This window comes from Myotis daubentonii, chromosome 7 (assembly GCF_963259705.1).
Source record: "Myotis daubentonii chromosome 7, mMyoDau2.1, whole genome shotgun sequence".
Lineage (NCBI taxonomy): Eukaryota > Metazoa > Chordata > Mammalia > Chiroptera > Vespertilionidae > Myotis > Myotis daubentonii.
The window spans coordinates 37,035,995-37,050,207 of NC_081846.1; the positions used below are offsets into that span (position 1 = coordinate 37,035,995).

Sequence of the window (14,213 nt, forward strand, 5' to 3'; positions counted from 1 at the left end):
TAGGATTTTGTTACATCTAATCCAACTTGGAGAATGTCAACAACACAGCCACTTGAGAGTGTAACTATTCTTCCCTGAGTACTGACCAGCGCCCACCCTGGATGGTCCCCTCCATGCAGTTTGAAGGGCTCGGGCCAGAGGAGAGAGGCGGGGTGGGCAGAGGCCCCGAGGTGGAGAGGGAATCTACAGACTGGCTTGGCCCCTGCTGCTGCTGCCAGGCCTGTGGGGCTGAGAAGCAGGCCAGAGCCTCCAGGGCCCACAAGTGCCTGAGGACTGAGAAGACATGGGTGGGGGTACCGTGAGCCCTTGTTTACCCGCCTCCCTCTCTCTCTGTCCTTCCACAGCCCGGCCGCGCCTGTGCAGCTCGGGACCCTGCCGGAACGGGGGCACCTGCAAGGAAGCAGGCGGCGAGTACCAGTGCAACTGCCCTTTCCGCTTCACCGGGAGGCACTGTGAGATCGGTGCGGTCTGCCAGCTGGGATCGGCTAGGAATCGGGGGTGGAAGCCAGGATCCCCAACCCACCACCATGTCTGCTTTGGGATCTGGGGACCAGGGAAGGGGCAGAGGTGGTGGGTATATGACACCTGACCCCAACTGTGCCCTCTGCTCCCAGGGAAGCCAGACTCATGCGCCTCTGGGCCCTGTCACAATGGAGGCACCTGCTTCCACTACATTGGCAAATACAAGTGTGACTGTCCCCCAGGCTTCTCCGGGCGGCACTGTGAGATAGGTAAGGTGGATGCAGGCCACTAGAGACAAAAAACACGCCCCTCATGGCTGGCCCAGGCGGGGGTGGCAGGGGTGGAGGGGTAGGCAGAGCGGCACAGAGGGGACATCTCTGTGCAGCCCAGAGGCCAGTGGGGAGGAAGTGATGGGTGATAGTGGCCCCTGTGACCTTGCAGCCCCATCCCCCTGCTTCCGGAGCCCCTGTGTGAATGGGGGTACCTGCGAGGACCTGGGCACAGATTTCTTCTGCCGCTGCCGAGCAGGGTACACAGGACGCCGGTGCCAGGCGGGTGAGAGGGCCAGGGGACTGGGGTGGGGGCAAGGAGTTCTTCCTAATCCTGGGAGAGCAGAGGACAGTGTGCAGGGGGTGGAGGGAACAGGGGGGAAGAAGGAAAGGAAACCTCTGGGCAGCCCTCCTGGAGGTCAAGGCACCTTCACCATGGGACAGGCTGTGTGGGGAGCAGGGGTTCCAAGCTCTGTGGCCTGGTGGGCAGAGTAATGGTGCTGGGCAGGTGCCCTGCTGTGCAGAAGGGGCTGCTGTGTCCTTGCAGAGGTGGACTGCACCCCCCGAGGAGGTCATGCATGCCATGTGGCACTTCAACGGCACACGGCTGGTCTCAGTGGCATGGCACTCAAGTGACTAAGGCTACAGCCGGAGTGCCCCTAATTCCATCCAGTCTGCCAGCTGCAGGGCGTCTGGAGTGAGCCTCCCCAGTGCCATAGTGATCTGTGGGCCCTCTGGGGTGGGGCTGCGAGGGCTGAGGCAGCCGCTACGGCTGAGAGAGCCAAGCCCCTTGCTCGAATTTCGTACATCGGGCCTCTAGTATATAAATAAAAATAAATAAATAAACATTTAGAGAATTTAATTATAAAAAACATATATACAGAGAAAATCAATGAAACCAAAATCTGGTTCCTTGAAAAAGTCAATGAAATAGATAACCTCGAGCTAGACTGATCAAGAAAAAAAGAAAAATTGGCAATATTAGAATGAAAGAAGAGACATCACTAATGACCCTACCAATGTTTAAAGGACAACAGGGGGTATTGCACTTTAGGCCAATATATCTGACAACCTAGATCAGTGATGGCAAACCTTTTGAGCTCGGCATGTCAGCATTTTGAAAAACCCTAACTTAACTCTGGTGCCGTGTCATATATAGAAATTTTTTGATATTTGCAACCATAGTAAAACAAAGACTTATATTTTTTATATTTATTTTATATATTTAAATACCATTTAACAAAGAAAAATCTACCAAAAAAATAAGTTCGCATGTCAGAGGTTCGCCATCACTGACCTAGATGAAACAGATGAATACCTTGAAAGACACAAATTACCAGAACTGGCAGAAGGAAAATTAGAAAATATGAATATCCCTATATCTATTAAATTTTATTTGGAATGAAAAACCCTCCTGCAAAGAAAATATCAGGACCAGATTTTCATAACACTAGTGAATTCTATCAAGCATCTAAGAAAGTAATTATACCCTATACAAGCTCTTTTAGAAAACACAGGGGGAAGGAGTATTTCTCTACTTATTTTATGAGACCAGTATTTCTGTGATACCAAAACAAGACAGAGACATTACAAAAAGTGAATTACAGATAACAGTCTCATGATATACATACAAAAATCTTAACAATATGTTACTAAATTAAACCCAGTACTACATAAAAAGCAAAACACATTATGACCAAGTGGGATTTATCTCAAGAGAACAGGCTGGTTTAACATCTGGAAAGCAATCAATGTAATACACCATATTAGAAGATAAAGGAGGAAACCATATGATCACCTCAATAGAGGCAGAAAAATCATTTGACAAAATTCAACTATTATTAAAAATTTAATAAACTAAAAGTAGAAGAGAATTTCTTCAACCTGATAAAGAAACCCATGAAAAACTCAACAGCCAATAATATACTTAATGATCACTGGCTTCCTGCCATAATCAGTATTGAGGCAAATGTGTCCATCTCACCAACTCCTCCCAGTGTGGTCCTGGAGACCCCAGACAGGGCCATGGACAAGAGGAAATAAAGGGTGTGTCCACTGGAAAGGGAGCCGTAAAGATGACACAATAGTGAGCACAGAAAATGCTAAGGCAATTCTACAAAAGAAGCTATAGAACTAAGAAGTGAATTCAATGAGGTCACAGGATTCAGAGTCAACATACCAAACCAGTTATATTTTCATATTCTAGCAGTGAACACTTGGGAAATGAAGTGAAACAAACATGATATATCAAAATCATGATAAATTTTTATATGTGAAATTCATTATAACATCCATGTAAAGGCCAAAATTATAAACTTTCTTTTTTAATGTATTTTTATTGATTTCAGAGAGGAAGAGAAAGAGAGAGAGAGAGAGAGAGAGAGAGACATCAATGATGAGAGAGAATCATTGATTGGATGCCTCCTGCACACCCTCCTACTGGGTATTGAGCCCGCAACCTGGGCTTGTACCCTTGATCAAATAGAACCCAGGACCTTTCAGTCTACAGGCCTACACTCTATCCACTAAACCAAACCGGCTAGGGCTATAAACTTCTTTTAAAAGGGTGATAAAATCTTCACCACAGCTGAAATAAAATTTTCATGCACTTTGAGAAATATAGGTAAATTTTTTTTTTTTTTTGGCCTTGGGGTAAGAAAAGATGCCATAAGCCAGAAAAAAAAAAAAAGCACTAACTATAAAAGGGGAAAAATGGACAAATTGACTATATAAAAATTAGGAACTTAAAGAAGAAAGTGAAATGTAAGGTTCAAACTGGTTTCAAGAATATATGAAGAACTCTATGAATCAATAAGAAAAGAATAATCAACCTGACAGGAAAATCAGCAAAACTCATGAACAGACATTTCATGGAGGAGGAGGTACACAGAACCAGTGAATTGTAAAGAATGCAGCAATCACCCATATGCCAATCAAAAGCACACCAAGATGCGTGCAGTTGGCCAAACTTCCGAAGTTGAAGAGGCCTATGTGTTGGTGAGGATGTGGATCCACAGGATTTGTGAGAAAACTGCTGGAGGAAATGTGAATTGTTTAAGCACTTTGAAAACCACTTGGTAATCTGCCCATCGAGCTGACCGTTCATATAAGCTGTGTCCTGGCAACTCCACTTCTCGGTGCACATCCACAAGCAGGAGATGGGGAAGCAGACACAGAAACACTTGTTTTGCAATAGTAAGAAGTCCAGGACCAACCCAAGTGTGCACCAAACAAGGATGGGTAAAGTACAGTATAATCACACTGTGCAATATTATACAGCAGGGAAAGGGGGTCCCACAGAGACCCGCAGCAACATGGAGATGTCTTATTAATGTAGCGTGGACAGAGAAGAGTACATATACCACAATATCCTATAGATAAAGTTCATAAATAGCAAAAGCAAAGCCATCTATAGTATTGATTAGGCAACCCATAAAAATTTAAATTCAAACAGGCACAGAAATGATAGCCATAGAAACTCATGTCACACCGGGTGGGGATGTGCATATGCCCTGCTGAGCCCGTCAGCATTCTAGTGCCCAGGTTGAGTGCAGCTCCAGGAGTCATTATATCATTACCATCTATTTACTCACATGTTGCTAAGCATTCAAATTAAACTTTTCTAAATGGAACATTTTGAATTCAGTAGCACAACTCCCAGTTTAAGAAACACACAGGGTGAACATTTTAAAACAAAGGACTCAACCCCATTTTATTGTTTTCATACATGATTGTTATTAAGTGAATTGGCAAGATTGGGCCCATCCACCTGAGCTGGGAAATTGAGTCCCACGGTGTCTCCTCAGAACAAAACTCATTTATGTCCATCTTAATTTGGCTTCAAGCCATTACCTCTAATGACGGCAACATTGTTTTATTCTCGGATCTCTCCTGGCACTCGTGCACCTGGGCACTCCTCTCTCCCAGAAATTGACGAGTGCAGATCCCAGCCGTGCCTGCATGGGGGCTCCTGCCAGGATCGAGTCGCCGGGTACCTGTGCGTCTGCAGCCCGGGGCATGAAGGAGCCCACTGTGAGCTGGGTAAGACAGCCTGGCCCTCACCACGGGGCAGCAGCTCCAGCAGCCTGGCCATGTCCATGACCTGCCCTGACCCTCTTCACCCTTGCTGGTGTCTGGCTGGCTACACACTCAGGCCCCTGCCAGCTCTGCCTCCACCTACCTGGGGAGATTGGAAGCTTGGCTAAGAAACACTGACTGACTGTCTTCTCCTGCTCCTGCAGACTCTGGCTTCAGGGGCAGACAAGATGGGGATCAGAGAGGGCAGGTCACAGCCCTGATACCTGGCCAGTGCTCCAAGCTGGCGGAGGGAGTGGGGGCCTGCCAGGCGCACTGCTGGATGAGCCCTGCACTCCTTACACCTCTGTTGGGCTCTAAGCCTTGAGACAGGGACACCACCCAGGGAGGGCCAGGCCCAGGATGTCCAGCCTGGACAGTAAACTTGGGAGTAGCTTGGGGTGGGGGCTTTGTGGGACAGGCAGTGGAGAGGGCAGGTGTGAGATAGAAACCTCAGGCTGAACACAGAACCCTGGAGGTCATGTAAGTCCATGTAGGCCCATGTAAGCCCATATAAGACCATGTGGGGCCCTATAGGCCCATTAGGCCCATGTGGGGTAGGTAGGCTCATGCAGCCCCGTGTCCTGTCTTTGCAGAGACAGATGAGTGCCAGGCGCAGCCCTGCAGAAACGGAGGCTCCTGTAGGGACCTCCCAGGAGCCTTTGTGTGCCAGTGCCCCGCAGGCTTCACTGGAGTCCACTGCGAGACAGGTAGGGGCTATGCTTGGGTGGATCCCCTGTGTGCCCAGGCCCTCACCCACACTTGAGATGCCCCAGACACCCAGGCAAAACTGCTTTCTGAAAGCCCAGTCCCTGGGCCACTCAGAGAGCAGAGCGGAGGGGGCAGCCACCCCGGCCCTGCTGGACAGATCCCCTGGCAGGCAGGATTCTAGGGGTGAAGGGAGAGCTGGGCACCCACCAAGGATGAGAGAGACTTCCACCCCCGGCTCGTCCACGCCGCCCTTTCCCTTCTTCCCGCTGTCCTCTCCTCCCTCCCCCAGACACCCCTTTGCCGCTCGGGCCCACTCTTTGGGTGTTCTCCAGAGGTGGATGCCTGCGACTCCAGCCCCTGCCAGCACGGAGGCCAGTGCAAGAACGGTGGCGGGGCCTACCTGTGCGTCTGCCCAGAGGGTTTCTTCGGCTACCACTGTGAGACAGGTGTGGGCATGGCCCGGACACTCCTCCTCGGGCTCCTGGCAAGCTCCCCCACCTCCCCTGCTGTCCCTGGATGGTCAGGCTTTCCAGCTCAGGGTCTGGGCATCCCACCCCCCTGACTCCTACACCTGGATTAGTCTCCCCCCTGGAATAGTCTCCCCCTGGGACATGTCTCTCCCAGATGAGGCATTCCCTGACTTCTGACGGATCGTGCCCCCAGCACTCCCTGCCGTATGGGGTTGTTTCATCTGTATTCCCTCCACTTGGTGTCACACCACCCTCCTAGAACAGATGTGTCCGTGGGGGAGGATGACCTGCTTATGGGCATGTGCCCAGCCCCGACTGGGCCTGGCTGGCAGCACTTAGCTGTGCAGGTGGACGGGGCTTCCAGGGACAAGGCCTGTGATGGGACTGCAGACACAGGAGCCTGCCTAGGGACAAGCAGGGTAGGGACTGTTGGTGAACAGGCTGGGGCAGGCGGGGGCCCTGAGATCAGCAGCTGAGACAGTGATCAGGGACTTGCTACTGGTTTGCAAGTATTTCCTGTGGCCATGCTGGGAACCTGCGGGCCCTGCCCTGGGTGGGGACTCCAGCCACAGCGCAGTGCAGAGGGAGGCGTGGAAGGGCTAGCGCTGTGCTCACCTCACCCCAAGTCACTGCCTGCCAGGGCACCTGGCTTGGGGTGGGGGGAGATGGCCTGGCTCAGAGTCAGAAGGCCACACCTGCCCAGCTTCTGATGAGCCCTGACCCCACATCCTGGAGTGTCCCTTCTCCTACTCCCACCCCCCGCCCCAAAAGCTGCCTGATAGTACCCTCACCTCCATCAAAAACACACCCACACAGGAACAACCAAGTCCCACAAGAGCAAGGCCCAGGCCAGTGGGGGGCCATGTGACACCCCAGAGCTCAATGCTGCTTTCCCCCTCCTCCAGTGAGTGATCCCTGTTTCTCCAGCCCCTGTGGGGGTCGTGGCTACTGCCTGGTCAGCAATGGGTCCCACAGCTGTACCTGCAAAGTGGGCTACACGGGCAAGGACTGCGCCAAAGGTGAGGCATAAGGGCGCCAAAGGTGAGGCATAAGGGCACCAGAATGAGGTGGTAGGGCCTCTATTCCTCACTCAGAGAGCAGTAGACACCCCAAATGACAGGCCAAAGGGTCAAGGCTCCCCTTCCACCCCAGGGCAGAGCATCTGGCAGCTGCTTCCCAGGATCTACAGCAGTGGTTCTCAACCTTCCTAATGCCGCCACCCTTTAATACAGTTCCTCTTGTTGTGGTGACCCCCAACCATAAAATTATTTTCTTTTTTTTTTTTTTAAATATATTTTATTGATTTTTTACAGAGAGGAAGGGAGAGAGATAGAGAGTTAGAAACATCGATGAGAGAGAAACATCGATCAGCTGCCTCCTGCACATCTCCTACTGGGGATATGCCCGCAACCCAGATACATGCCCTTGACCGGAATCGAACCTGGGACCTTTCAGTCCGCAGGCCGACGCTCTATCCACTGAGCCAAACCGGTTCCGGCATAAAATTATTTTCGTTGCTACTTCATAACTGTAACTTTGCTACTGTTATGAATCGTAATGTAAATATCTGATATGCAGGATGTATTTTCATTGTTACAAATTGAACATAATTAAAGCATAGTGATTAATCACAAAAACAATATGTAATTATATATGTGTTTTCCGATGGTCTTAGGCGACCCCTGTGAAAGGGTCGTTCGACCCCCAAAGGAATCGCGACCCACAGGTTGAGAACCGCTGATCTACAGGGAAGGAGGGAGGGGCACATAAGTCGAGGTGGCATGAATAGTCACGTGTGCACATGAGCCCCTCCAGGAGGTTTCAGTGCGGTCATGTGTATGCAAGAGCCTATTCCGGGAGCAACAGCCAGAAACCAAAATGAAAGCATCTCCTGCAGGTGCCAGGAGTGGCTTCCCTGCCAGCAGTCCCCACATCTACCCCAGGGTAGCCAGGCCCCAGAGCCACCAGGCTGGGTACCTGCTTGGGGTCCGGGGCTTTGATGGCCGACAGCTGACCACCCCCCTTCCCTTGTTCTTGACCGAAACCCTGAAGAGCTCTTCCCACCAACGGCCCTCAAGGTGGACCAAGTGGAGGAGAGTGGGGTCACCATCTCCTGGCGCCCACCCGAAGGCCAGGCTGCCAGGCAGATGCTGGATGGGTATGCGGTCACCTACGCCTCTGCTGACGGCGCCTTCCGCCGCACTGACTTTGTGGACCAGAGCCGCTCCTCCCACCAGCTCCGAGCCCTGGGGGCTGGCAGGGCCTACAACATCTCCATCTTCTCGGTCAAGCGCCACGCCAACAATAGGAACGACATCAGCAGGCCCCTGGTGCTGCTCACCCGCACGCGTGAGTCCACCCAGCATGGCCCACCCCAGACATAGGCTGGGCAGAAACAGGCTGACAGACTGGCAGGGTTAGGGAGCCAGGCTGGTGGAGGAGTGTGGGAGGAGGGGCTGTCATGGGGGGAGGGCAGTGGGACGGGTGGGTGGGAGCCACTAGGAATGGTGGAGAGCACTGGGTAGGGGGGGTGCGGTCAGGGGAAGGGGTGTTGGGGGAAGAAGGTGGACTGGGGGGTGCAGCCCTGGGCAGCGCTGAGCTCCTACCACACCGGGTGCTGGGAGGCAAGGTCCCAGGGAAGGGAGCAGAAAGGCGGCCTGGGGCAGTGTGCCGCCCTCACAGGGCACTGACGTGTGGACACTGAGGGCCAAGTGAGGGACAGATACCGAGTCAAGATGGGCGTGTTGCGGGAAAGGACAGCAGGGCTCTGAGTGTGTGGCAGCGTTGGAGTCCTGGGGGTCCGAGGGAGAACAGGGATCGTCCTGAGCTTGGCTTTAGGAATAAGCACTTTCAAAGCTCCTTGAGAAGGGGTCTGCCCAGAAAAGGCATCTGGGAGGAAGATGGCCTCCCCTTCTCATCAGAATGGGGTCTCCACCAGGACACCAGGGTGGGTGGGAGGACCACTGCCCACTGGACTGGTGCTGCAGCACCCGCCTCCGCTACGCTGGTCCAGGGTTTGGTCTGCACCCGGCCCCTTCTCTGGGTCAGAGGACTCTCTTAGCTTCTATCACCAACAGGCCCCAGCCTCGCCCTGATGATTACATCAGTGCGACCAAAACATCAGCCAGAGAAAAGACACAGGGATATCAGGAGGGGCCCTGTGCCCACCCGCTGGCCTCTGGTGGAGCTGGCTGGCCCTTCACAGCCCTTCCAGGGCAGGAGCCTGGGACAGGTCCACCTGACAGAGTCCCCACTGTGGCTGAGGGATGCACTTAGTGCCTTTGTGTGACCACCCCTCTCCCCCAGCACCTTCTTGAGCCTCTTCTGTTGTTTCGAGACCCCACCTTCCCAGGGGTAAGGAGGTGCTGGCAAGGCTGAGCACCCTTTTTCTCCCAGGACCCCGCCCTGTCGAGGGCCTTGAGGTCACCAATGTGACGGCCAACGCCATCTCCGTGCGGTGGGCTCTGCATAGGATACGTCACGCCACTGTCAGCAGTGTCCGTGTGTCCATCCGCCACCCTGAGGCCCAAGAGGACCAGTCCACCGATGTGGACAAAAGTGTGGACATGTTCACATTCAGGTAAGAGCTCAGGCCAGCCTCCTTTCCTCCTTCCAGCTCCCTATGGTTGCCACTGGCCCTGCCCACCTGAGGGGTAGGTGTGTGCCTCCTGTGTCCACCTGGCACCTGGTGGTCCACACAGGGCCCAGCTACTCTCAGCCTGGGCTCACTCCTTCAGTACTTCCTCACAGGGATGCCAGACAAGGGGTTAAGTCCCAAAAGAACAGAGATACCCTAAAAACCTGGAGGCTGTATCTCCTGCAAGGGAGTGAGACAGACTCGCTACCTGGAGACCAGCCTGTCACGGTTCCACAGAGCTCCTCCAGCCTGAGTCACATAGACCCCTCTGAGAGGGGAAAAAATAGGCGAATGATACGTTCAAACATTAACCTAGGCATATAAACTTCTTATGCCCAATTATTACAAATTAATGACAAACACAACTCATTCAAAATAGCTGATCGAAATCACCACCTTAACGACCCATACAGGGTATCAGACATCAGGCCACCCGGGGTCAGGCTGGGCAGGCAGACAGTGCTAAACAATGAGAGAGTGAGGAAGGGGGACTGGCTGGTAATCCTGGGGAGGGGTGGCCTTGGCCCTGGATTCTGGGGCCTGCAGAGTAGACACAGCTCCAGCGGAGGAAACTCCCATCCAGTTACTGTGCTTGCCAACAGATAGCCAGGCTGCTTATGGGAACAGCACAGCAGTGTGCAGCCCAGAGCAGCCAGGGGTCAAGGTCATGAGGGGGTAGGGACTCTGTCCCTGGGCACCCTCTAACCCAGCCGTGGGCAACGGCCCGTTTGAAATGAATAAAACTAAAAAAAAAAAAAAAAAAGACCGTACCCTTTTATGTAATGATGTTTACTTTGAATTTATATTAGTTCACACAAACACTCCATCCATGCTTTTGTTCCGGCCCTCCAGTCCAGTTTAAGAACCCATTGTGGCCCTCGAGTCAAAAAGTTTGCCCACCCCTGCTCTAACCCATCCGCACTGTTTAAGATTCGTCTGCAGCCTCATCAAGACCCATCTTTTTCCAGTCATGTTGGTCTCCCACCAGATGGTCATCTGTGCTGGAGACAAGACTCTGCTTTAAGTGTTGCTGTCACTTTTCTTGATTGACATCCTGCCCATTTCCAAAGAATATATGACAGAAACAACACCTGTGGCCCCAGGGGCACTTGGTGACTGTCGGGTACCCAAGACCACTCCCAGGCTTGCCGAGATGACTCTCAGGATTCAACCGAGGCTGCATGTACAGCTGAATCCATGACAGAGAAACGTCATGAGCACACAGAAGGGAAGAGGCCTACGGGGAAAGGTTGGGGGCCTGGCATGAGCTCCCAGAGCCCCCTCCCCATGAAGCCACACTGGACACGCTTCATTCCCCACCACCAGTTGTGATGACACATGTGAGGACAGACAGGGAAGCCAGTCAGAGACACAGAGCCCAGGGTTATTGGGGCTGGTCACGGCACCCCCTGCCTGGGGAAAAGTCCAGGCTCCCAGGAGGAGGTGACGACTCTGTGTGAACCACAAACATTAGGCTCAGCGGAGCCCTCGTATTCGTGAGGGGCTGGGGACCCACCTGGGAATTCCAGCCAAGGGCCCCTTACCTGTCTGAACATCAGCCTCTAGGCCATGCCAAGCACTCCAGACAGGCCTATGCCTTCTCAGACTTACTGCACTGGACAGACAGACAGGGAGCAGCTTCCCACCAAGGAGCACCCAGGTCTCAGGCCACAAATCTGCCCTCGTGGAGGCCGCCTGAGCCACCAACTCGAGAGCACCACAGCCTGGCCACAGAGCCAGACACATAGCCCGAGACCATCCTGTCCTCTCTCCCCTCAGTGCCCTGCTTCCTGGAAGGAGATACACTGTCCGGGTGACCGCCCTCAGTGGGCTCGGGGCACAGGAGCGCCCTACGGAGAGCGTGGCGTCGGCTCCATTGCACGTGTGGACCCGTGAGTACAGTGTGGCCGCTCGTGGCGAGCAGAGCCTGCAGGAGCTCTCGGCTCCCTCCAGCCCACCAGTGCTCTCCATAATGGCTGAGGCACTAGGACCCCAGCCTTGAGCTGAGTGTACCGGACACAGCAGTGTGCCCAGCAGTATCACCCCCTCCTGCTGGGATGACCCTCACACCCAGCGGCTCCAGAGGAACACCGGGTGTGGGAGCCCACTCGCTGAGCTCTAGGGTGTCTCAGGGGGAGTGGACCCTGAGCACCGTGCTGTCAATGGTGAACAAGGTGGAGGGTGAGGGTGGGGGAACTGGTGGCTTGGTGAGAGGGAAGGTGTGAGCAGGGCCTGATCAGGGTGGGCAAGGAGTCAGCACAGGCTTAAGTCCTTGCTCTGACCCTGAATGCTGGGACCCACTCCCCTTTTCTACATCCCAGGAGAAGGGGTGTGGCCAGGCTCAGGGGGGTCAGAAGTGCCACACAGGAGGGGACACTGAGCAGGCTCAGGGCCTTGCTGGGTGCTGGCAGGCCACATTGTGGGGGTGGGTCTCTGGACAGGAGGAGAGTGCTGCAGACCCCCACCCCGATCCTTCAGGACCACAGTAACTAAATCTGGCTTCAAATGTGGCTTCCGCAGGCCGTGTCAGATCTTTAAACTACGTCCTGGACACAAGAACCCATCAGCCCCCATCCCCTCCCTCCCCTGCTCTATGCCTCTTCCAGGGCCTCTGCCGCCAGCAAACCTGACCGCCACCCGAGTCACAGCCACCTCTGCCCATGTGGTCTGGGATGCCCCCACTCCAGGCACCTCACTGGAGGCGTACGTCATCAACGTGACCACCAGCCAGAGCACCAAGAGCCGCTACGTCCCCAATGGGAGGCTGGTATCCTACACGATACGGGACCTGGTGCCCGGGCGGCGGTACCAGCTCTCAGTGACAGCCGTGCAGAGCACAGAGGGTGACCAGCTGCACAGCGAGCCTGCTCACCTCTACATCATCACCTGTGAGTGCAGGGCAGCGGGCACAGGGCTGGGTGGGCCACCTGTACCCCACGACCCTCACCCCGCATGGCCACACTGTCGAAAGGACATCAGACAGCCTAGAAATAGGACTGTGTCCACACAGGTGAATTTGTGTGAAAAGCGGTGGGGAAGGAAGGGTTCATGAACAGTTGATGCTGGGTCAGCAGAATGCAACTTGGAAAAGCAGCATTTTGCTCCTCACCTTGTGCCGTCCAACTCTGTGGACCCCAGTGAGGAGAGCAGTGTGGGAGGGCCCAGGGAGGGGGCCAGGCTGACCCAAGAGGAGCCACTGGACAGGAGCAGGGGAAAGAGAGGCCATGACAGCCATAGGAAGGGTTGCGGGGAGAGGCAGGAAGGAAAGCCAGGATGCATGGACAGAAGGGAAGCAGCTCAAGAGCATGGCGACTCCAATGGGCCACACTAAGGATGTGGACCTGCCCTCAAGTGCATGGAGGCCCTTCGGGTCCCCCCAAGGTCCTGCATGGCCCTGCTCATACTTTAAAGCTCACGGGAGATGCTGTGGAAGATGGTGTGTCTGAGCATGGCAGGCTGCTTGGAGTCAGGCCAGCGCAGCTCAGCTCCAGGGCATGTTGGGGCCACCTCCATGAGCTGGTCCAGGGAGGAGGGGTGTACAGGGGCTGAAGCACGTAGCTAGATGACAAGGACCCACCAAGAAACCATACTGTCATTCTCAGGGCAAGTGTGGGGTGGCGGCCTCGGCCAAGGGAAGTCCCGCCAGGTCAGGTGCCTGGCCCTGCCCTACAGGTGGGGAACCTGGGCCCAGGGTGGAGGGCTAGGACCAGCCCCCCTCAACACTGCCAGGCAGTGTCTGCTTCCCAGTAGGAATGCTGTGGCTATTCCTCAGGTGGGGTGTGGTGTCTAGGCTTCTCACAAAGCCATAAAGGCACACTGGACCGCAGGGACAGTCAGGTCCCTTTAGTTCTCTCTGAGCAGAGGGGCGAGAAGGAGACAAAGGGAAGCCCCAGACCTGCCTTATGTGCCCCCACCCCGTCATTCACTGCCTGCAGCCCCAAGGGACAGCTCCGACAGACGCTGGCACCGAGAAGGACTCCACCCACGGGTGCTCAGAAACAGACCAGTCCCAGCACGCCTGCCAGAGCTGCGTCTACTCAGTGACCATGGGGCCCTCGAAATGCCAACGCAGGCGCCCAGGTACACGCCTCTGCCATCAGCCCCCTCTGGGTAACCTGGCATGGCCCGAGGCATGGAGCTCTGCATGGCGACACTAGTGACTCTCCCGGCAGGTTCTCGGAGCTCGTAGACGGCAGAGGACGAGTAAGTGCCAAGTTCAGTGGCTCACCTGGCAAATCAGTCACCATGAGATCACGTGAGTACCAATGCCAACCTTAGTGGCCTGTCACTCACCACCCCCAGCACAGGAGGGATGAGGCCCCTAAACCTGAACTCAAAGATGACTCCCAGTGCCTACATCACCTCTGGACAGTGCCCACGGCCCTGGCCTCTGGGATCAGCATGAATTGTTCACGCCATCCAGAGTCAGCGGAACCTTCCTAATACGGGTTGAGGGTGCAGGTTGTTGGCAGGGCACATGAGAGAGGATGAAAAGTTAACATATTAGAAGCAGGTCCAAGACATGGAAGCTTTGCTTGTGAAGCCAGGACTCCAAGCATTGTTGGTAAGCAGTAGACAGGAGAGTGTGAC

The 14,213-nt window shown here is 54.3% G+C and overlaps 1 protein-coding gene across 6 annotated transcripts in view; it reads left to right on the plus strand.

The window, feature by feature from the left end:
* The window catches only part of SNED1 (sushi, nidogen and EGF like domains 1), a 57,821-nt gene that overhangs the window by 30,080 nt on the left and 13,528 nt on the right, over positions 1-14,213 (plus strand). For 4 of the 6 annotated variants that reach the window (XM_059703826.1, XM_059703827.1, XM_059703829.1 and 1 more), the window contains 13 exons: positions 345-461; positions 615-731; positions 904-1,017; positions 4,659-4,772; positions 5,402-5,515; positions 5,849-5,962; positions 6,892-7,005; positions 8,039-8,335; positions 9,383-9,566; positions 11,403-11,515; positions 12,230-12,511; positions 13,559-13,703; positions 13,796-13,878. In XM_059703826.1, coding sequence (XP_059559809.1) covers positions 345-461; positions 615-731; positions 904-1,017; positions 4,659-4,772; positions 5,402-5,515; positions 5,849-5,962; positions 6,892-7,005; positions 8,039-8,335; positions 9,383-9,566; positions 11,403-11,515; positions 12,230-12,511; positions 13,559-13,703; positions 13,796-13,878 — 1,908 coding nt within the window. The remainder of the gene's footprint in view (positions 1-344; positions 462-614; positions 732-903; positions 1,018-4,658; positions 4,773-5,401; positions 5,516-5,848; positions 5,963-6,891; positions 7,006-8,038; positions 8,336-9,382; positions 9,567-11,402; positions 11,516-12,229; positions 12,512-13,558; positions 13,704-13,795; positions 13,879-14,213) is intronic. The other 2 variants (XM_059703828.1, XM_059703830.1) reach the window with 2 other exon arrangements.